At 35.4% G+C, this 24,422-nt stretch overlaps 1 protein-coding gene across 4 annotated transcripts; it reads left to right on the forward strand.

Moving 5' to 3' along the window:
• Window positions 1-22,767, forward strand: LOC135078912 (polypeptide N-acetylgalactosaminyltransferase 5). Of its 4 annotated transcripts, none has more exons than XM_063973487.1 (14): window positions 1-148; window positions 413-632; window positions 2,146-2,356; window positions 3,346-3,475; window positions 7,085-7,251; window positions 8,979-9,143; window positions 11,113-11,266; window positions 14,637-14,814; window positions 15,333-15,513; window positions 19,461-19,600; window positions 20,033-20,131; window positions 20,608-20,742; window positions 21,471-21,644; window positions 22,448-22,767. In XM_063973487.1, the coding sequence occupies exons 2-13, from the start codon at window positions 483-485 to the stop codon at window positions 21,624-21,626; spliced, it is 1,866 nt and encodes a 621-aa protein (XP_063829557.1). In that variant the 5' UTR covers window positions 1-148; window positions 413-482; the 3' UTR covers window positions 21,627-21,644; window positions 22,448-22,767. The 4 variants fall into 4 exon arrangements, with proteins under 4 accessions (XP_063829557.1, XP_063829560.1, XP_063829558.1 ...); XM_063973490.1 differs by lacking the exon at window positions 15,333-15,513 and adding an exon at window positions 17,087-17,267; XM_063973488.1 differs by having other exon boundaries at window positions 1-144.
• Window positions 22,768-24,422: the final 1,655 nt, after the last annotated feature.

Genomic DNA, 24,422 nt, shown 5'->3' on the forward strand with positions numbered 1-24,422 from the left:
GTATACGTTTTTCGACATTTGGCGAGTGTCGTACAATGTCGATGTCGTCGACCGAAGTTATTAATTTATTATAAAGTATAAGCCCAGAACACATTTGTAATTATTTAAAGAAACTAAAAGCCACTGTAGAAAATACTTTAAGTTGTGCGTAAGTTCCATACCGATTGTAATGTATTTTTTACGAGATGTTTGACAAGCTATTAGCTTCTTAGTGCTATTTTAAACGTTCTATAATATCCACAAGATCCGGAAACCTACTTAAAAGTGTCTTGTTGGAGTGTGCTTGGAATAATATATCGTCGTGTTTGTCGAGTGCCAACTGTTGTTGTTAGTTCAGTTTACTTAGCGTGGACTTACTTCAAACTTGTTGTCTACCTACATCTGTAGATGCTAACCATTCACCTATTTGCAGGTGATCGGGGTGGTTGTAATTTGTTTCTTAGGTTGTCATGTGGCAGTGAAGCCTGACGGAGGCTGTTAAAATGTTCAGAAGTAAGATAAGGATACACACATGCCGCATAATCTTACTCACGTCACTGGTGTGGCTGTTGGTGGATGTCGCGCTCTTGGCGATGTACTCCGACTGCTTCGGCGACGGGTGCAACAAAAAATCCAGCGAAATCATCGTCAAGGTACCCAGAAATCATTAATATATCAGAATTACTAAATTCTTAATGTGATGAAAATGTTTATCATACAAAATCTTAGAACTTACCACTATCTCTATTCCTACAATTCTATAATCATAAAGCTAAAAAAAACAATAAACTCAATATTATAATCTGTAACTTTGTCCTACTATCCTAAGTTTTACTTGTATATTTTTAAAATATTGATAGTATATTTTTGATTCTGTTTTGGTTTAATTTGTGTATGCTTCTTACCTAATTGGTAAGGCTGGTGTTTGTATTGCTGATTTATATAACAGGAAGTAGAAACCAAACATTGGATCCTAATATCATTTAATTTTGGAGTATTTTTTCCTGAAAACTTACAAAATTATGTAGTTAATTACTTAGAAACTTTTTCTAATAGTACCTAAGTTTTTTGTGGGCCCAACATTATATTACATTATGAAAAATAGGTATTTTAATAAGTATTTTATCCATGCAGCACAATACATATTTAGTAGAAAACAGTGATCACATAAAATAAATAATAACAGAGAAATGTACAATATATTTTATTAATATCTGCTAATGACCAAGCTAGATAATTTTAGTGATTTCTGATCAAGGTTGATATTCCTATGAAACATTTTATAATAATGTATTTTATCATTATTAGATTAATGTTTCTGTGATAAAGCCACATTATTATCTGTAAATGATGGTATACACATTTTTATTATCAAATAACATCTAATTTAGTCATAGAGTCCTCTTTGAAATCTATTTAGTGTTACCAAAGCATGAAAAGTGAAAGTTTGGTATTTCTAACAAGTTTGTGATTCAAATTGACAGCTTTGCTTAGTCATATTGTATGCAAAAAATGCTGAGGAATTAAATTAATTTTGTAAGAGTTGAATAACCCAATCATTATGCACATTGTTTTGAAACCAAATTAGATATTCTAGCATGTGTCTGTATGACAAAATGAATAATAATAGATATTGGTCACTAATTTCCCTATCAATAATATTATTATAATGAAAAATACTTTCTTAATAAATCAATTATATTCACAATAGCATACATTATTAACTTTGGTAACTCTAATTAATTAACAGTAAATTATTTAAATTTTATGTAACTACATGTAATGCTAAATTCTTAAGTTGTTTACTGCAAAGAGTTCATACACTTGAAACATTAATAAATTGACTGTGAAGTAAACACCTGTATATGTTACAGTCAAAAATAATAAAAAACCACTTTTGACTGGAAAAATCAGTCAAAAGTGATATTGACCAAGGGCATTAGTCAAAACCACTTTTGACTGATTTTTGCAGTCAAAAGTGTTTTTGACCGATTATGAGTTTTGACTGTAACATATACATAGATTAATAATCTAAGCCTGTATAGAATTACCTTTACTTAAAAAGCTATAAATTAATAAATAAGATTCATAAGTAATTTATTTATTGCAAATATTGCAATTATACTTTCAAAAAGCACTTTCAAAACAAGTAAATTCTCTTATCAGACACATGAAGAGTACAGAGGTAAAAAAGCGGCAATAGCAGCTGCACTGCAGCGTGAAATAGATGACGACGACACGAATTTAGAGGAAAACGAACTCGAGCAAGATGTCGGGGAAGACGGGCTGTTGTTGCCACCTTATCCCAAGTCCCGGCTCAATAGGTGGCAGCCTGTGCCGCCAATTCAACCGCAAGGATCGTCCCCTGGAGAGATGGGTATGAGATAATCTTATAACTCTTTTATACAGCACTAATATGACCACAAAAGTGACGCGCAGCGCTTAATCTACGTGACGCTGCAACGTCTAAGGCCGCTTTACAAAACGGCTAAATAGTTCAAATTGAAATTAGCTAAAATTGCTTTTAAATCGAGCATAGATTATGCCCTTTATGTAGTCGAAATATTAAAATTAAAGGCTTAAATCTATGCCTAAAATTGAAGTGTATTACTTAGTGTGGTTGTTTCGCAAAATGCTTGTTATATTTTACGACACAATATACTTTATAGATCTTGATAACGGAACAGGGGACTCCCAGAGCAACGAACTTGCGATATTGTTTATTTATTATTTATTTCAAACTTTTACGTATTTTTTTAGCGTCATATTCCTCAACGTGTCCCTCCATATCTCGCCTGAATACCTCTCAAACAGTTAAAATCTTCCATACTATTGCACCTTCTTATGGGATTCAAATCAAATCAAAAATCAAATTAGCTATTTAAATCCAGTTACTAGTTTATTAGTTCACCTGCTTTTCGTATTAGCTAAGTGTCATGACTGTGTCTAATGAGAATTCATTGTTGTATTTGTGTAGGTGCCAACAATAACAATGAGTGCAGGCAGTGTAATCGCCATTGTGTAGTATCGTATGCTAAACTAAACAATTTTACGTTAACGCCATCGTAAACTATTTATTACCTTACTAAGGATGGTCTATATGGTCTATAAAACTATGTTCGTTCAATGAGTTCATAGAAAAACAATGCTCATTCATCATTTTAATAGTAAAATATTTTACATAGCTGCAGCTATGAATGTAGGACACTTTCATTTGCATTTATTTACTTGAGTTCTGCCATTTGCACAACTATACTTTCTTTTTAAATAAGCTTTAGAATAATGAAACTTAATTCTATTCTTGCACACCATTATAATTTGTTTATTGTTTTAATTCTAGATTTTAACAGCACTCTTGTATTCCAGGCAAAGCTGTAAACATTCCAATAGAGCAAGAAAAACTTATGTTAGATAAGTTCCAAGAAAACCAGTTCAATTTGTTGGCGAGTGACATGATCTCGCTCAACCGATCCCTGACTGATGTAAGATTTGAAAAGTAAGTGAAAAATTATGATTTTATTCAATCTAATTTATTTATTTAATCCACCTTACTGGACAACAAATCACTACATTATTAATAAACCAGTCTCAAACATGGGCAACAATCTATATTAATTTCAGGTCCAGTCATAAAGCTATTTGTGTTTTATCCCTAATTTCATGCCACTAAGAGTCAAAATTGCCTGCACCAAATGGGGCAACATCTGCCTTATAAATAATCACACTGGTAATGAAGTTGTATGAGATAAATTATGCATACGTGTAGAGTCAGATAGACTATTAAACTGTTCATTTGCTTTGTACGATGGTAATGGTTTTGGTGCGGTTTATGAATTCGGAAACGTTTAATATGTATGCGGATCGATTCCGTCATCCCACGCCTGAGCTATTAAGGCATAAACCGCTGCTCTTTATTAGAATACCGAGGTCAACTCGTAGAAAATTTCATTAGAAAGGATATTTATCTTGTTTCAGCCCAGTTTTTAGATTATAAAAGCGTGCATCTTTTGTTTGCGGCCGGTAACTTTGTGATTCGATATTTTTACAAACACCAAACTTTATCCTGAGTTGCAGTACGAATATTGGGTTTAATTTATATTGAAAGAAAATTCTAAGCTCAATCACTAACATTATCCAGATACTAAAACTAACTACGAGTATATTACAGATAAAAATTAGAGACACACATATTAGTAACTAAACGTATACAATGCAAGTATATAAGTATTTTTATTCATAATACATGAATAGATTTACTATTTACATTTATCTTAATTTGTCTACAACTACAACATCTCGTACATTACGCATTATTAGAGTTATTTCCAATAAAGTTAGCATTAATAGCGTACATAAATCATTTAGAAAGTGCCATAAAACCGGTTATGAACGTTAGTTCTGCCGTGGTTAGTTATACAGTACGAACTATTATAGGCTCGCCATTATATGCAGTTTCATGGTCAATTCGAGTGTTTGTAAAACATAACGACTATCCGAGCGATTGCTGCGAGAAACGAGCCAATCGATGAAATTTATTTCCTAAATAAATTGATTCAGTCTTTTATACTCTTTATGAACCTTCATTATTCACCGCTGCCAACCGTTTGTTCATATAAATCGTAATTTGATTATGTTTTATTACCTTCGTTATTGTTACCATTACCGTAATATATTACCAAAACAGTAATATTTCTTCTATTATGCGTATTTTTCATCTTTCCTTTCGAACAATCACATTCAAAACATACGTTTCACTCTATGTCCCTTCTGAGAATAGAACCCAGTGTATCAGACTCAAGAGTAACATTTTCTGAAAGATGATTATGTGCTTTTAGCATCACAAGGTAGCTGAGACGGCTATAAAATGCTACTCCAACAAACGTTACTTCGACACTACACTACTCCGACAAAGGATATTCGCCTTTGTGTAAGTAGTGTAGTGTCGAAGTAAAGTCATGTCGATATTCAGAAGTGTCGGAGTAACGAAATGTTGAAGTAACGTTTGTCGGAGTAGCATTTTATAGCCAGCTGAGACAAAGTGAAAAAGATGAGAAGGCCAAACCAGTGCACTATTTCCATACATTACTGTAGTAGACTTTTATACTCACTACCAACAAAAACTTGAGATTTCCATGCACACATCCCAATGAAATTATAAAGATAATAAAATACATGAATATGTATGTAACCTTGCTAGTGGTGGCTAGTCGAGCAAAACGAAATAGTTTTTCGTAACTGCGCGCCAGGAAGTCAAGCGGCAAACGCGACACACTTACATTATTACTCGTCAAATAACTACTGAAAATTCCTAAAAGAAGACTTATGTTCGTATGAATTATAATGAAGAATGTTCACTAATTTTGTTTTTTAGCTTTCTGTATTCTCTGTTAAAAATAAAAAATACACGTGAAATAATTATTTCGATACGTTAATTAGTTTCCAAGATATTGAATTTTAAAAGTGCGGGCGGCGGCCGGCCCGCCATTTTATGCGCGTGACGTCATATTACAACGACTGGCTCATATTTGTATGGGTGGAATCTTGCAAACTGAATTAAGACCCACTTCCAGGCAACCGATTAAGCTGAAATTTCGCAAACACATGTGATTTGGATGACCATGCAATATTATGATGACATGGAGCTGATCTGATGATGGAGCTGGAAGGTGGCCATAGGAACTCTATAATAAAACGACTTAAATGCATCGAGTTTGGGCTCGTTCGTTTTGTATTGATGAGTATTTTAATTCTATATAGTAATCGGGGTCTAATGATGGAGCTGGAAGGTAATTCGCAATAAAACGACACAATCGCATCAAGTTTGGGTTTGGTTCAATTTTAATTTCTGTGATGGGTCTGGGTGTTAATATGTATAATAAGTTTGTATTTACAAAAAAAAATATATTTAAGTATGTTTATATCCGTTTTCTAGTGAGCGGACGCTGTGAATGTACGTCACACGGGGTCACGTGACCGTTGGCGGGATTAAATATTTAAGCGAACTTTGAATGCCTATAAAATCATAACTACTGGGTATTTTTGAATGAAATAAAAACTAATGTATTTGTAAATGTAAAAGCTTAACTGTAACATAGGTTTCAAGTGATTTTGCATACCTAGTAACATTCTCAATTGGTCTTTGTGGAAATCCTTGGGAGAGGCCTTTGTCCAGCAGTGGACGTCTTTCGGCTGAAACGAACGAACGAATTATAATGATTGTCTTTAACATCATTAATTTTTCGCTCGATGAAAACCGAAAAATTATAAATGACCAATACCTACTGATAAATGTTTCACGATTTGTGAACAAGATTAAATAATAAACAGTCGATAGTGACTGTTTATAAGAGATTGTGTTATTGCATGTGGTGTGACCTAATTATAAATATTCTGATGATTCTTATTTATTCCTTTTTTTTAATATTTGACAATTTGTAAGCACTAATTAATAGTCCGTATAATACGAATAAAGAATTTTTGACTTTGACTTCTGAATAGATCCAGTTAGAAGTTCACCTACCTACCCCATTTCTCCATTGGACAACGAAACGCGGACTGACCACCTCTTTAATATAAATTTCCCGCTTAGATACCCATCGTGCATGACATACGTAGGTAATAAATAGTGGAAAAAAAGTTGACTCATCTCTCAGCTAATGCATTCCCCCTCTATTCCTCAGAAGTGACCTCCTGCCTGATTGTAAACAAGCGTGGTTTGAGGTCAAGCATGTACGTAATTGCTTACAAAAAGTTTTTTTTAATACTACTCGGACTTCAATTAATCTATGGGAGCGATTAGGCTGCAAATAGGGACTGACATCTTCCTATTTTCCCACGAGAAGGGCTTAACAAACAGTGCCGGATTAAGACTTTGATACTAATAAGCAATCATTGCCTGTGTGCCCCCGCCTCGTAACCTACGAATAAAACTTTTTCTTTCTTTCAAATGCGACTTGCGACTACGGGTTTTGAATTCGCCGTAAATAGTTTTTATGTGCTAGCAATTTTTTTAGTGCTCTTATTGGTGCCCCCTAAGACATGATACCCTAAGCAATTGCTTAATGTGCGAGTTAATCCGGCACTGACCATAAACAATTTTTCCCAGGTGTAAAGACAAACATTATCCAGAGTTGCTGCCGAGTACGAGTGTTGTGATCGTGTTCCACAACGAAGCGTGGACGACGCTGATCCGAACCATTTGGAGCACAATTAACCGGTCGCCCCGACCCTTGCTGAAGGAAATCATCCTTGTGGACGACGCTAGTGAAAAAGGTAACTTAATATTTAAGCATTTGTTCAGTTCAGCAGTTCAGCCCCCCTAGACAAGTTGCACGTTTTGATCGAATCGAAAAACGAATCCGTCATAACTCCAAACAAAAGTAGGCCTTTCGACCATTTTCCGACTAGGTTGCGATTGTAATGTGCACTTTGTCTAGACTCACAGGAGTCATGCACATAAGAAACACACATAAGATGCCGCAGTGGAACTTTCCAATGTCCTAAAATGTGTCCCGGTTTGCTTAGAGTTTAGACTATATTATTGTATTTTTATTTGTACTTTAGAATCCCATCTCAACTTCTTTAGTCTCCCTTTTTTATGATAATTTAAAAGTTAATTCCCTTAACTACATACTATCCTTATGTCCGATTTATCGACACTAGTTTATGGTAATGATTTATGTAACTTCATAATTTATTAACCAACCATTCGCGTATCAAGACAAAAATCAATTATTCACGCTTGCGTCGCTCGTGTCAAGGCTTTTAAAATTAATGTAATGTTTATTAAAAACGTGTTGATCTTTTTTATATTTTTTTAATGAATACAATTAATATAAAGTGTATAGCATTTGTATAAATGCACAATGGTTCTCTACTGCGATTAGACTGGAACAAATTTAGAATGTCGGATGTCAACACATCCATCATTGAGAGCTACTAGTTACAAGTTCTAAAAATAAACATTCAAAATGGTTGTTACGTTCCAATACATATACAAACGTGTTAACAATGTTAATCTACTTACACTACGCACGTGCGCTGTTTTATTAGAAGCTGGAAAACTAACTGTAAACCGATTTGTGCGGCTCGTTTAAACATTACGCGTTTCAATAACTTGAAATCGGTATTGAACTCACTGGGTTATTCTCATGCCGTATCTCATGTCCTTAACTGCACGCACTCACTGTGATAGCAGAATTAGTCATATGTCATAAGGTCGAGGCGTAGATTACCGTCTTGACTAGCTGAATGCAAATTGTACCAATTGAAAATTACAAAATTGCTAAGAATTAACCTGTGTACTATTTGAAACTTCCAGTCGTAAATATTTGGAAAGTAGTTTCCATAATCAATAATATTCAGTGTAAATAAGTATTTGTTTTGCACCTACTGTGTAAATGATAAATGCAACATTTTACAATAACAATAACACAATTATTAAGACTAAAAATAGACATGTTTATTCATTAAATATGTAAAGAAAATGGTTTAAAATTGAATCACTTTACCGGCTGGGATCGATAATAATTTTGTTTGGTTTTTAATTAATATTGTAAATTGTACAACTTATCTTTTAAACTACTTTTAACCCTTCGAGAATTGCTGAAATGGATTTATTACTTTATTAATACTTTTTTCTTTTTTACCGCCAAAAACCCATGTGTTTGGGTTCATGACCTCGTCAATGTCACTTGAAAAGGTCAAAATGTGACATCGACTATTTCTATTTGATATCGGTTCATTACTTTCACTTGGCCACAAAGCTATTTTCGATTTGACTCTCTAGTCAAAGTTAAATTAGCGTATACTAAATGGCATGATTAGATTAGATTAAATTCCTATTTATTTTGAAGATATTGCATTGCTCTACGATCTAGTAAAGGTCGCAGGAAGCACCTGGATTCGAGCGATCTTTGTGGAAATCCTTTGTCCAGCAGTGAACGGCATCTGATTGAACCAATTGCTTTGTTGTTCCCTAAACCTAGTCTTTTTTGCAGAACACCTGGGCAAGAAGTTGGAGGACTACATAAAGACACTGCCGGTGCCGACCCGGTTATTCCGTACGGAGAACCGGTCCGGGCTTATCCGGGCGCGACTACTGGGCGCTAAACACGTCAAAGGAGATGTCATCACGTTCCTCGATGCGCATTGTGAATGTACAGGTATAGTCGGAATAGTTTGAACTCTTCCTAGGGTAGAAGTACCGGTTTTGGTCATCATTGCACCGATTTTCGTGACTGAAAATTTTTACTAATTTAAAAAAAATATGTATTACAGTATTTTTGAGCCGGCGGTGGCCACAACCGGGGTCTCTACCCTATGTTCTTCTAAGTGATTTCGTTGACAGTTCAATTTTCCTTCGGGACAAACTTGTCCTTCATTGGTTGTGTCTTTATTGGCGGTCAAGCTGTAGATCTTGGCCATTCAGGAGTTGCAGCTTTGGAAATGAGAGGTGGGATTAGTCGCGTTAGTCGAAATAGAAATGCTGATAGAATTTGTCAAATGTCAAAAATAGCACAAATAGTGTGATAAAAATCCACGCAAGTTTTAAATGTTTCAGTATACTTCTTAACTATTCTTTACTTATTTTGCATTTAAGTTGCTAAACTTATACCAATTTTAAAACATAATTGAATGTGCTGTTTTTTGTATATGTCACATGATATGGGGTCTTGCCTGATAATGTAAGGGTTGCTAGCTAATTTAAAAAACATTGAACAAATTAATGATATCCGCTTTAAAACAAGTTTTTAATCTCATTAAAACCAATTAATTAGTCAATGAATTACGAAAGGAAACTGACGATTGACGTTAAATAATGTATTGCACGACTATGAACCACCGAAACAAAGCCAATATAGCCTTACTTTTTCAAGTAACTCTTTAATCTAGTTCAATAAAACAGTAACAAGTTTTGTGTGAAATCCTTGTTTATTTATTTTATTTGAAATGTATAACGAATCGGTTAGTTCATTTTGAAAGCACTAAGCAATAAAGTGACGTAAATGTAGATATATTACGGAAAACAGAGAACGAACGAATCAAATACGGGGAAAATAATTTCCCACTTGTCAAGGATGGACAAATTAATACAATATTTTCTCCTGAATGACAACACCTAACAATGTTTAGAGTTAGACTGCTTATTAATATATTAGGGCTCCGTCCACTAATATTATTGCAGAACATCGTAGTGTTGGTAACCCTTTCTATAAAAATCAACGATTGACGTTACTTGTGCATTGTAAACATTAATTAGACAGCAAAAAACCTTCCTATTGTATTTGGATGTTTGGTACTATATTGCATGTCCAAGTACTCGTACGTCAAGCAAACAGTGTTTACGTTATTGCCTACTATGACGACTACATCGTAGGAACTGCTAAAAAGTTTAAATTCTTTATAACTTTGCGTGACTTACCGTTAACGTCATAGCGTGTCGTAAATATGTAATTACATACAAACAGGCATGCTATACCTTAAACTTACTTTTATGGCATGACTAATGTGAATAAATATAGTAATTACACATTTTGTTTCTTTTAGTTCATTTGTTTTTGCACTCGGTAATCAATAAATGAACAGATATTATTCAAATACGAATGATTTACATTTATCAGCGATTCGTACAACAAACATTTCGAATTTAATTTGTTTATGAATTAAACTGTCTTTTATTGCTCATCAATGTCAATACTTTGTATTGTAAAGATAATGTCAATTTTATTGATATATTGATTTTATGAATATCTTAAATGTTTATTCTTGTGGTTAGTGACCCTAACTATGTACGTCTTATGTCTGTTTTTGAATTTAGGATTTCACACTTATAATAACGTATTATAGTTGTTGCAATTCACGAAGGCGAGTGAGCTTTACATGTGTGGTGGTTCGCTACTGTTCGTTTTTCAAGTTTTTATAGACGTACACTATCGTTATGTGCATGTACACACACGTGCACACACAAGTAAAGCTCACTTGCCTTCGTGAGTTGCAAGAACTATAACTCAAAAAAACTATTTTTTTTACTTCTTTTCATAACACGACCTAAGATACAAAATCGAAAATTTTTTTTTGAGTTGATGCTTTTTATTATTAAACGTGTTATTTGTATTTGTGTACAATTTTCAGAGGGCTGGCTCGAACCGCTCCTTGCCCGTATCGTGGAGGACAGAAGCACGGTCGTGTGTCCGATCATCGACGTCATATCGGATACCACCTTCGAGTACATTCAGGCTTCGGACATGACATGGGGCGGGTTCAACTGGAAATTGAACTTTAGATGGTAAGATAAAAAGTTTATTATCCTTTTTGTCGTGAATTTTTGCAACATTTATATACTTTAGGTATAAAATATTGACGTAACTTTATTGCACGCAAAATTGATTTGTAGAGCTGTGTACTCAGGACACCGATTACTTTTTTACTAAGTGGTAACAAGGTATAGGTATTTTATTTTATTCGTCTAGTTTTACAGACGGATATTTGATAATATGAGATAAAAAACTTACGATAAATCTGGTTTTGATTTTAAATCTTATTGTTGTTCAAACATTTATCAATATTAAGTTCTTTTGCTTTATCTCTATTACAAAATAATTTTGACAGTAGCTTGTTACGTGATCTTACTTAGATCTTATCACCTTTTTTTCACCATTTATCACTGTTTTTGAAAAATAATGTGGGTTAGTGTTGAGAAGGAGCAACGTAAGAAACTCTTATATCGAGTTCTTTATAAAGTTCTGCAATATTAAAATTACATTACATTTTTATCTTACAGCTATTCATCCGATTTTGATAAATTAATACGGAGCTTATTAATTCGATTCTTAAATCGAGCTAAGGTAATATACAGGGTGTTTGGTAAATGGGTATATGAGCCGACAATAGCCCATGTTAACATGGGCATATAAATGGTATGGTGAAGTCAGAAAATTGATATCTTCATTTTAACTATTTTAATTTTTATACAAATCGGAATTTATAAAATTTATTTTGTATGAAAATTTAAAAAAATAAAATGATGATATCAAATTTCTGACTTCACCATATCATTTATATGCCCATGTTAACATGGGCTAGTGTCGGCTCATATACCCATTTACCAAACACCCTGTAGACTACGTCTTTTCGTATTTTGAAATTTAATTTATCTTTAAGTTATAAAACGGGCGTCAATGTCAATTGACAGAGTTAAATTGGCATAGTCTAATGTAAACTAGGCTTGCTTTGCTAGCGTACCAACTGCCAACCGCGTCCCATTGTGTTCGCTCGCACCGTAACTTGGTAATTAACGCGTTGTATACGCGAACGCTTTGATAACAAACGTAATGGATTCGTATTTTTGTTGATAAGAGCTAGATTTGAGAGAATAACGAATATGAGAACCTTAATCATTTATCCTGTGAGATGGTGATTCGTAACATTATTTTCAATGTGTTTTCCTTTTCCAATAGAAATAATTTATTTATAAAAGACAAAAGTGTAATTCCATCTTACTTACTAATTATAATATTAGTGCGAAAGTTTGGATGTCTGGATGTTTATTACTCTTTCACGCAAAAACTACAGAACGGATTTAGATGAAACTTTACAGTATTATTGTTTATAACCCAGAATAACATATAGGCTATAATTTGACGATCTGTGACAAACTAAATTTCACGCGGGTGAAGCCGCGGGTAAAAGCTAGTTGGTTAATAAATGAAAAACAATCTAAACAAGACAATAAATCGTTTTAACGACGCTTAGCCCAAACTACAGCACCTAGAAAGCTGAAACTTGCTACATTAATGTATGTTTTTATCTTGTAACATAAGTTATGAAATACTAGTTTGGAATTTTCCAGTTTAAAACAAGTGTTTTGAAATTGGGAATTTTATATTTTATATATATAATTTATTTATAAATATAAAGCTGCATACATGCCAGCATGTGACAAGTAAATAAATAAATAAATATTTTTTACACGCAGCGTTTTAATCAATTTAGTGACGTGAAATTATGAAGTTATAAAACTCGTGCCATTTTAAGTTATCAGAACCAGTACGTTGGCTTGTTTAAAGTAATGCATATCCAATCGATGTTTTACCGTACTTTCAAAGCTAATTAATTTCTTTTGTCGTCGTGCTTAAGCTGTGGGAGATTGTGAATCCATTCACCTCCATTCTAGCGTTAACCTTTGATTACATCGAATTTATTGTAAAATATTCTTTAATATTATGGTGTTAAAAAATCAATATAGTTTTTGAATTGACTTCAAATGTTATAATAGTGACATCATAAACCACTCAACATACGAATTCTTCAGAGAAACTCCATGACAACTTATAAAGCATGTCAGTTGATTGGTGTTAATATGCCTAATTGTCATCTATTGTCTCATTAAAAACGTACGTAACGTGATTATCTTTTGCTATCGTATAATTTCTTATTGCAGTCGGATTCTTGTCCATGAACAATATTTGACTCGAGACAAATGGAAACATAAATTACGAGGGAACAGATGAACATACATACATACATACATACATACATAGCCTGTCAAAATCATAACCCTCCTTTTGCTTTGCCGTAGTCGGGTAATAAAGTATACTAGGTGCCCGCATCTCAACTTTCCAAACTGAATTCTTAATTGAATTATAATAGAGACATTAAGATCAAAATCTATTGAAAAATTCGGCAAAGTTGAAACCCTGTTATGTACCAGTACCTCTAGTAGGAAAAACTTTCGAGTTCGTTTCGTTGCGTATTCAAAGTGTCATCGAAAAATTTTGTATGAAAAATTAAACAGCGCCCCCTATATTATAGCCGCCCTAGGGGGCGCTGTTTAATTTTTCATACAAAATTTTTCGATGACACTTTGAATACGCAACGAAACGAACTCGAAAGTTTTTCGTACTAGAGGTATTGGTCTGTTTAGACCCCGCATTCTGGAAAGTTAATTTTTATGTTGATATTGCAACAGATAAACTTTTTTTTTATTATCCACAACGAGGAAGCTCTTGGCCTGTATCTCACCTGATGGTAAGTGACGATCAGGCCTAAGGTGGAAGCGAGCTTCACCCGGAATCCTCAACCACGGAGGAACTGGCTATCTTGAGACACTCAACAACGCGTAACAATGTCACGCTTTACGAATATTACACATTAACACAATTACTACACACACACCTATACAAACAGTTTTATCTTTTTATTAGTATTCTTTTCATTAGTATTCTTAATAAACGTAGTCATATCATCCTTACCGATTTCCCGCCTTTTGTATTTATCTGTGCACTAATATTACTATTTATCTATGTTTATCTAGACAATTTTATGCAGCTATTTTATTTTTTATTTTACCAATGGTCCGTGACCCTCACTCGGCATGGGGCACACTGAAAACCAGCACCGTGGCCTTCGTCACCGTGGGCCACGGCATATGCTGAGTGGGGTCCCGTTGCAGTGGGCATCTTGTTGGTGAATGGGTGGCACTGCTCAGTTTACTCTTGTTTTTATTTTTTCTTCTTTTATTATTATGTGCCACTGTCATGTCTATGTAATTGCCTGTATTTGTGTGATGTCCATTGTAATAAATGTATCTTTCTTTCTTTCTTTCTTTCTTTCTTTATCATACTTCTAACTGTAACTTTATTGTAATGTCTTTTTAGGTACCGTGTGCCAGAAAGAGAGATGGGCCGTCGCGGTGGAGATCGCACGGCGCCGCTACGGACACCCACAATGGCCGGCGGACTGTTCGCCATAGATCGGGACTACTTCTACAAGATCGGATCTTACGACGAGGGCATGGATATTTGGGGCGGCGAGAACCTCGAGATGAGCTTCCGGGTAATGTGTCTTGTGCTTTTGTGTTTGAGTTCTATTTTGATTGATTATGTTCTGCAATGCGAGTTGTAAGGTTCCAAGTCTGCTGTAACACTAGCAGCCATGGCTCCATTGGAACGGCAACACTTTCTTTCTATTCCAATGTATGGAATGATTTCGCATTACGGTCAGTTTGATTCAAGTCGCAAAGTGATAGACTTTCTCCCGTTGTAAATTATGGTTATTCCACTTGTCCCCCACGAGCGAAAATCAACAAAAAAAAAATACGAAAGAGTCCTCTCACTAAAAGGGCGTGTCCCTTCCAGAAAAGATCCAAAATATTCCTATTGAGTGGAAATATTTAAAGAATGCTATTGATAATGTTATCGGGCATTCCCGATATTACTGTTCCATTGAACAGGCTTATGTGAGGCCTGTGTCCTATATCCATACGAGGCCTGTGCCAACGGACTTCTAAATCCAGGTGATGATTAATATTAATGGAGATGATGATGACGTCCCACTAACCTTGCTATACAAAGGTGTGGCAGTGCGGCGGGCGGCTGGAGATCGTCCCGTGCTCGCACGTGGGCCACGTGTTCCGGGACAAGTCCCCGTATTCCTTCCCCGGCGGCGTACAAAACGTCGTGTTGCATAATGCCGCCCGCGTCGCCGAAGTCTGGATGGACGAGTGGGGGCAGTTCTATTATGCCATGAATCCAGGTTCGGACGAACTCAGCTGTGCTGCTAACATTTTTGTTTGTAAAAGAGTTTTCATTAATGGAGAGTCGTAAATAGGGTCACAACACTAGGGTTACACTGAATGTAAATCTCATAAGTTTTTTATTTGATTCAGTAAACTGACATTTTTAGATTGAATTCATACTTAGATTCGTCTAAATATTGAAATTCAACTGTTTAAAACTACAATTTGAGTTTGTACCAAGTATTGAGCACCAGAATTCAGATAATATGCAAATTGTATATCTGAATTAGAAAGTTAAAATACCATAGCAAAAAAGTCACTTTACCGATTCAAATAAAAACGAGTGTGATATTCCAATATTTTCCGTCTAAAGAAAGACTCCGTCTAAAGTAACTTACGATCCGTGATGTTTACATTAAAATGATAGCAGCATAAGCTAAATAAAAAGTTTTGTTGTGGCTTGGGATTAATTAACACTAACATCGTAACACAGTTTTTGTGTCATTAACAATTTGACTAAAAGCAGACAGGCTTTAACATGACGCCATTGCAGCTGCATTCATACACTTTGCATGCATTTTCATTTCATTGTTCCATTCATTTCGCTTTTTTACTTATTCTTACTATTTTTATTCTAATATCACATCTATTTAAGCGGCACTAAGTTTTTATTATGTTTTATTTTAATAAGTATCTTCTAGTCAATTATTCCTTTTGTTCTTTACGTTTGTTTTTTCTTGTTTGCTCTTTTGCTTCTTCTAAATGCAGAAGCAATGATGAGAACATTGGGATAAGTTAACGAAATGTAACGAGTTTATATTTACCACAGCAATCCTTCTAGACTGAGGACTGTGATAAAGATAAACAGAAAAGGTAGACGTGAGATATCTCATACTCGTGTCAAACAGCAGTAAAAAAAAACTGCAGTTTCAGTTCAGTCTATTATTTGATTTAGAACATTTTATAAAAAACTAAGTTAATAATAAATAATAACTCACAGTCCTTGGTCTATTATCATGGCTTAATAGAATTAATATAAACGAAATGTTTGTTCAGAATATGTCCTTAACTTTAACTTTAAGGGGAAATCTAAATAACATAATGTATTGATACTTATTTTATTATCATGTAATCGTATTTGAAATGTATTGTGTGTCATCCATTAACTGCAACTAAAATTTTGTGCTTTTTAACCCACTCATTAAACAATAATCAAACTGTAAAATATATTATTTAACAGTTTAATTATTGTTGTTAACTAATATTCACCGGTTCATTTATCTATTATACCAATTGAGTCACTGACGGATACTAAATTGGGAAATAAAATACACACAGATTATTGTATCGCATTGGCAAGCTATAATAAGGACACTATAAAATAATAAAAAAAGTAAACATCAATTTATAAAATTGAATAAAAAAAAGATTCATTGCCACAAAATATAAAAAGCATGCTACAAGCAATGCATGGCATATAAGAAAAAAAATAAACGTCAGTTCGAGTTCCAAAACAAAAGAATCATAAAAAAGAACACAAAATTTGAAATGCGAACCGGTGGGTACGTCACTAACCGGCTGGGAGGTCAGGTGTGGATGTGCGGGGGCACACTGGAGATCGCGCCGTGCTCGCACGTGGGCCACGTGTTCCGCAAGACCACGCCGTATTCGTTCCCGGGGGGCACCGGGCGCGTGGTCAACCACAACAACGCGCGCCTCGCCGAGGTCTGGCTGGACGAGTGGAAGCATTTCTACTACAATATTAACCCAGGTCCATGTCGTAACGGCCAATTCACTCTGAGGTTGTAAACGCTGATTGATATAAGATGTATTATTTGGGACATCCTTTTCTTGTTATGAAAGGTCACTAAAGGTTTAGTCTCAGGAGGTCCAATTTGCAAAATGTCAAGTGATAGCAAAATGTCAAAGTTTAAAAATGTCCAAGTCGCAAAATGTCCAAGTTGCGAAATGTCAAGTAGGTATGTAGAAATGTAACATACCTACTTTATTTCAAGAATTTTATTTCATTCAAAGTTGGGATCGACAACAAATGGAGTGAATTGGCTGTGCTGTAGGAATTAACATTGGTAGTTTTAATGCTTATTATTTATTAATAATACCTAAACTTATCGGCCTGAATTTCACTCATTTTACTTAGATGTATACTTAGAAATATGACAAACGAGTTTTACTTGATTATGGAATAACATTTCATTACTTTTGTGCAATAAAGAGAGGCCTCCGCAAAGATAAGTATAGGTAATGAAATGCTAGCATTCAACATAATTATTTATTTACTTATAGTTACTTATGATGATGATGATGAAGAGAAAGAGAACTGGTATGATCGGTTTTTAAAAGATATTATTGTTCATAACGGTATTTATTATGTTTTATTTGTTGATTTATTATTTTTTTCTTATATTTGCTTGCACGAATTTGAATTTTTGGCATGGTGATATTTCTTCTGGCACACAGTTTTATCGTTTCTTATAATGTGCATGGAATTGACTTGAAATTTTTATTTCGAAGTAATGTTAACGTGTTTTAAATTGAATTTGAAAAATCCTTGTTTGTTGTGTATTTGTAAAAAAAAAATGTATTACTTCAGGCCGGTAAGTTTTGAATATACCCTTCTGAAGCATACGGCTTGCAACAGCTGCTAGTAATGACGCCTGTCTTAACTATTTTATTATTGCAATCCATTTACAACTTGTGTTTTTCATGTTGATTTACTTACGTCGCTTTATTATGTTAAACATTCACGTGCTTACCACGTTTTCACTGAATAACAGTGTAAAAGTAAACTTATTTTAGTGCTTACTTACTTGCAATAAGACTGCATACAGCGAGGAAAGCACGTGCATGTTTTGTCTAGCCTAGAAAGAGCAAGCCGTAAGTTACAGGTGGTTACTCTATGACACTTGTTTATGTCTGACTAACCCAATAGTTTACGTAGTTATTATTTTGCGAAAAAGACGTAAGCAACTGCCTATTATAATAATACTGCACGGACATTATATTAACACTATCGATATAAATATTTTCAGCTGTAATAACACCCCGGTAGATACATAATCATTCGCAATCATTTACATTGGGCCCATACATACATGCTTTTGTCAATACAGGTTTGTTGTTCATATTTAATGCAAATATTAACACAGTATTTCTACGAATTTAACACTAGTCATAAAATGATAACGCAGTTGATATGTACCATCCTAGACTGCATCCCACTTAACATCAGGTGCGATTGTGGTCAAATACCTGCCTTGTTATGCATAAAAAATGTGATGCATTTTGTTTTTACAATGAAGTTATTCTTGGAATAAAAGTAAAATTGGCTTCGACTGTTTCAATAACAATGATATTATAATAATATGAATAAATTATTAAGTATAGATAAAGGTATATTCACATCACTGATCGTGCAGAGCTTGTAATTTACTTGTATATTTGAAGGATGAAAGTGCGAAGAAGCCACATACTATAACAAAATATGGCATATGAATACGCTCCGCACACGTAACGTAGTAATGTGAAGTGTGATTCTGCATTTTAAGACATCCTAATTTTTGAGTGACCCATATGGTAACACATAACAGGAATTTTGTTTTCATTAGGGTTCACTTAAATATTAGGGATTAATGGTGAAAACGGGCATTAGTCGGCCAATTTGGTTGGCTTCCAATTTGTATGAGGGATGTCTTACACTTATAAGGCAACTAGGTATTTTTTGCTAACTTGACGCTGAGTAATTGAGTACTTGATAGGTTTTCTAAGAAAGAAAGAAAGAAAGAAAAGATATTTATTTGGTATCAAATCAAAGATATAACAATACAATATAAATCAATATAAAGAGCTATAATGTATGTGTTTCTCAAGAAGTAGAAGTCCCTATAAATTTCAAGTCCACTATCCAACTACCCTTGAACCGTGAGTGTACCGTACGTATGCGCAGGCGCCCTAAACGTGCCGGTTGGCGATGTGAGCGAGCGGCGAGCATTACGCGAGCGACTCAAGTGCAAGAGCTTCCGATGGTACCTGGAGAACATCTACCCGGAGAGCCAGATGCCATTGGATTACTATTATTTGGGAGAGGTGAGTGGAAAAACTGATTGTAGACCACTAGCTAAGCTATGTTGGTCAGGAGGCGTAGTGTGAGTTTACGTCAAACGCATTCGATATCGATTGCGTAAAAAGTGACAATAAATGTATGACGGATTGTACAGCGCCCCGGAGGAAACTTTCAAGAACTAAAATCTTCATTTTTTTTTTTGTAACGCAGTTGATATCGAATGCTTTTGACGTGACTAGCACAAACCATTCAATCGTTATACGTATTTTTCTTTCTGGATTTTTTTTTCGAAAACAATTCCATTTCGTTAGACATTACATGAGAGTTAAATCGATAGTTCTCTAACAAGCTAAAAATCTCGCCGTCTCTGTTTATCTATGTTATTTAATTAGAAAATAGCATTACATTATAAGATGGTCTTGCACATACTGATATGATTTCGTTTGTGTTTCTAGATACGTAATGCGGATACATCCAACTGTTTGGACACCCTCGGCGGCAAAGCAGGCCAGCCCTTGGGTATGGGATACTGCCACGGAATGGGAGGCAACCAGGTAAAATCAATAATCATTATTATGTATAGGCACGTACTTACCTATGATTATGGCAGTTTATAGAGCTTTGTCCACCACCATCCACTTGCTCATTCGCCTAAGCATGCTCAAGTAGAGACGCTCGGCTCAGGCGTCTCCACTTGTTACGGTCCTATTTTCACCGTTAAAAAACCTGTGTAGTCAGGATGTACAGTTTGATCGCCAATGAAACCTGGACCTGTAAACTCAACCAGTAAAAGCCAAGTGTAGGAATTGAAACTGTCACTGAACCCGCAACGAAATTAATCAGAGAAGCACTTTTATCATCATCATTATAATTTCAGCCACAGAACGTCCACTGCTGAACATAGGCCTCCCCCAAAGACTTACATCGCACGTGTGGTATCGGCCTGCATCCCGCGCCTCCCTGCTACCTTTATCAGGTCCTTGGTTGAAACTTGAAGTGTAAATAACATGCTTTACCCACTCTTTTTCAGGTGTTTGCGTACACGAAACGCAAGCAGATCATGTCGGACGACAACTGTTTGGACGCGGCGCACCCGCGCGGGCCCATCAAGCTCATCCGCTGCCACGGCATGCGCGGCAACCAGGAGTGGACCTACGACTCCAAGGTAAGGGAGCTTTACTAGCTTACTAGCGCTCGTTTCCTATATTCAATCCTTGTCCAAATCCGGATTACAACTGTCAAATTGAATTCAGTTTTAGATTATATTTCCAAAATGTTCGATGCATTTACACTTTAATATTGTTTAAAAGTCTTATAAACAATATAAAAATGTAGACACATCAAAAACCGCAGATATTTTGGCCAAAAACATATTAAAATTTGACAGTTGACAATCCAAATCCGTCTAATTTGGATTAGGATTGAATATAGAAATCCAGCATAGGAGGGTAAAGATTACACTGCGATATTTACAGCATAGAGGCTCGCGCACGAAGCAAATTACTTCAACTTCAATTGTTATGTATGGTGACATCACTCATTGCAAATCATTGTTGTAAAAAGCAGAGAAAGAGAGAAAAGAGGGGGGAGGAAAATGTGTTTTGTGTGACACTATTCAGTATAGTTGCACGTTGGCTATTGATAAGTAAGGACGTGTGTTGACGAGCCGGTTTCTATCCGGTGCACGGCCGGTACCGAAAGAGCGCGCGCCGAGGAGGCGATTGCCACCCGATCCAGCGACGAGCCGGCCTGCTCCGAACCGGATAGAAACCAGCTCGTTAGCATACGCCCTAAATATTTCTTTAAATCTTAGCTATGTTTTAATTGATTTAGTAACTAACTACATTTTAGTTCAATAGCGACTTCGTAATGGACCTAACCTACCTTTTCCAGACTCGTGTGATAAAACACACGAACACCGGCATGTGCCTGGACAAGCCGGAGGCCGCTGATGTGTGGAAGCCGGTGCTGCGGCCCTGCGACCGCTCGCGCGGCCAGCAGTGGCTCATGCAGGTCGACTTCAAGTGGCAGGCGCGCCACGCCAGCTAGTGGCGGCCGCACCGCAAGGTAACACGCTCCGGCGTCACCGCACATGTAGCAGGCCGCTGCACCGCTCGCGCGGCCAGCAGTGGCTCATGCAGGTCGACTTCAAGTGGCAGGCGCGCCACGCCAGCTATAGTCTGGTCCGTGAGCACGTAGAATTTTGTCCAATGACCCCTAGCTACCCATCCTTATCGCTCGCGCGTAATTATATTGCTGTCGCGACTGTGCGACTGGCACCCGCAGCGAGTGTGCGAGCGCGATAGCAACATAATTACGCGCGAGCGGTAAGGATGGGTAGCTAGGGGTCATTGGACAAAATTCTACGTGCTCACGGACCGGGCTTTAGTGGCGGCCGCACCGCAAGGTAACACCCGCCATGTCTCACGCAAATGAGTCATTAGACCGCTCTTGTTATTGCGACGAAGGTGATGGGCTGAAACCCACTTATTCAGTACAATAATATTATAATACATAACACACTGCTGCTTTCCGTTAAAACTTGCGCGGATGCATGGAACAGGTGTCTGCTCCGGACGTTAAACGCGGGACGCAGGACCCGCCGCGTATGCCCTAAAAATCTCGATTCACAATTATCATTCGACTTGACAGCTGACGTTATAATGTCTCATAGATATATTTTTGCCATTCCTTGCGATTCTCCGCGCTCTCTCATGCGCAATTTGAAGTTTGAAATTCAAAAATTTAGGTTTTTACACGGCTAGTTACAAATTTTTTTTCTGAATAATGTTTGGTGTATTCCTGTTGATTGCGTTCTTGCGTTCGTACACCCTCACATTATTATTTATACCGAGTTATTTTCGTTTCAGGATTGACAACGATAGACCATGCCAGTCTTCCTCCCCTCACGTTAGATATCAGATTTATTCCTATCCTATGTATATCTTAAATTTTTTATATCTATTAGACTAAATGTATGACACATGTGGTCCTGTGAATTGTTGACAATACATAAAATATTATGCTCTAAGTTGTATTCCCTATAAACGTTGCTCAAACTTAGTATTGCGTTGAGTAGAGTGAGTTTATTGCTATTGTATTTTAGGCGCGTGAAAGTAGGCGAGATTTTTATAATTTGTTGATAGATTCAGTCAGCGGCATATCAGTTTTGATATAGAGATTGTTTTGTGTTTAACAATGTATTTTCAATACTCTTTCTAATCAATTTGATGATTTGATTATTTTTTATGTCACGTCAGTTTACCGTATTGAAAATGGAGATACTTTTATATTTTTATGGATACTCAAGTTAATTGTTAAGTTTTGAATTGACGGTGTTTGATTTCAACATTTTACTGGAACACACCAATCACTTGCCTTTTATGAAAATGAAATGTCGGAATCAAACATGAGACGTATTCAGAGTGGGACATTGTTGTTCTCCTTGCATTTGTGTGACGTTCGCGGTGCTAAACTTTGCCACTAGGCTTACATACGAACCTACAGTTGTTTTCATACATTCATTCATCGGATAGTATGGCTAGCGGCACCGAGTGCCATATCCATTTGCTAGACTGCCTTTGATTGCCACGATGTTATAAAATGCGGGGTTTCTTTCACGACGATTCATGTGCGGATTTCTCTGTTTCCATTTTCCATATGCGATCTTCCACTCACTTCCAGTGTCTGTGTTTATTAAAGTGTCTTTTAGATGTAAGCACGTCGTGAAAGACATCCTAAATATTGAGATTAGCCAATAAACTGTAATAGATAAGACTTTTTGATGTCGTTTCATTAGTATTTATTTCTATGTATGTAATGCCATCGATGTGTGGAAGAGTCTGTCATAATATAAATGTAATTCGAAGCGTTTAGTTATAACGCTGTTAAATTATTGAGGTTGTTTCGTACCGTGTTTAAGTCGTTTGAGATATCACATTGCACGGAGTGACTGCATACATATTGTAGGATTTTTGAGTGTGAGATTAATCGTTTAGCTAAGGAAACTGTTTCATGTTTAAACATCTTTATTGTTAAATCTGCAAAGCCAACGGCAATGAATTCGCGTCCAATTCTTAACTATCTAATCAATGTTTTGTGGATCTAACAATAAACTTGGCCTGTTCGTTAAAACTGTTGCCTTAATTAATTTTATGAGATTTCAAATTTGATCGTGTTATATGGATAAGAATAAAAAAATATATTTTAGCGTATTTTAATGGTCTATAACAGTTAAAGGCTCGACGGAATTGCCTTCATTTTCACAAATAGCTTAGAGTAGTTTCTGATGTCATTCCTTTTAAAATAGATATTAACTAATATAATATAATGAAATAGTACGGCCCATATACAACGAAAAATCTATATTAAGATTGGATTTTTACGGTTAAACTTTTGGTTGTTATTATCTTTTACTTTCTTTTAAATTTATTTTATTTAAAAGTAAAGCGTCCGATGGAGACTCAACTGGGGCCGAGTTAAGTCCTCTCGCTGCCGAATTATGATTTAAAAGTTAGTGATTTTAATTTGGTATTATTTATGTAATATTTAATTTTATTTGAATTTTAAAAAGAGATCAATCATATCAACATTAAAATTGTAAAATATGTAAAATTGTTTTTAGTAGTAGAAAATTCTCAGGTATATTGATTATTTATCATAGAATAACATCACAAAAGATAGATTTATAAATATCTAACATTGTATTTACAGTTTAGTGTGATGAGCTATTAAAAATATATTTTTTGTTTTAAAAGAAAAGGTTCAACTCGTCACTAGTAACTCTAATTTTTATTGTGGTCTGTCGTTATGTTCGACTACAGTAACAATAAGTTATGTATTCAA

Source organism: Ostrinia nubilalis, chromosome 15 (assembly GCF_963855985.1).
Source record: "Ostrinia nubilalis chromosome 15, ilOstNubi1.1, whole genome shotgun sequence".
NCBI classification, from domain to species: domain Eukaryota; kingdom Metazoa; phylum Arthropoda; class Insecta; order Lepidoptera; family Crambidae; genus Ostrinia; species Ostrinia nubilalis.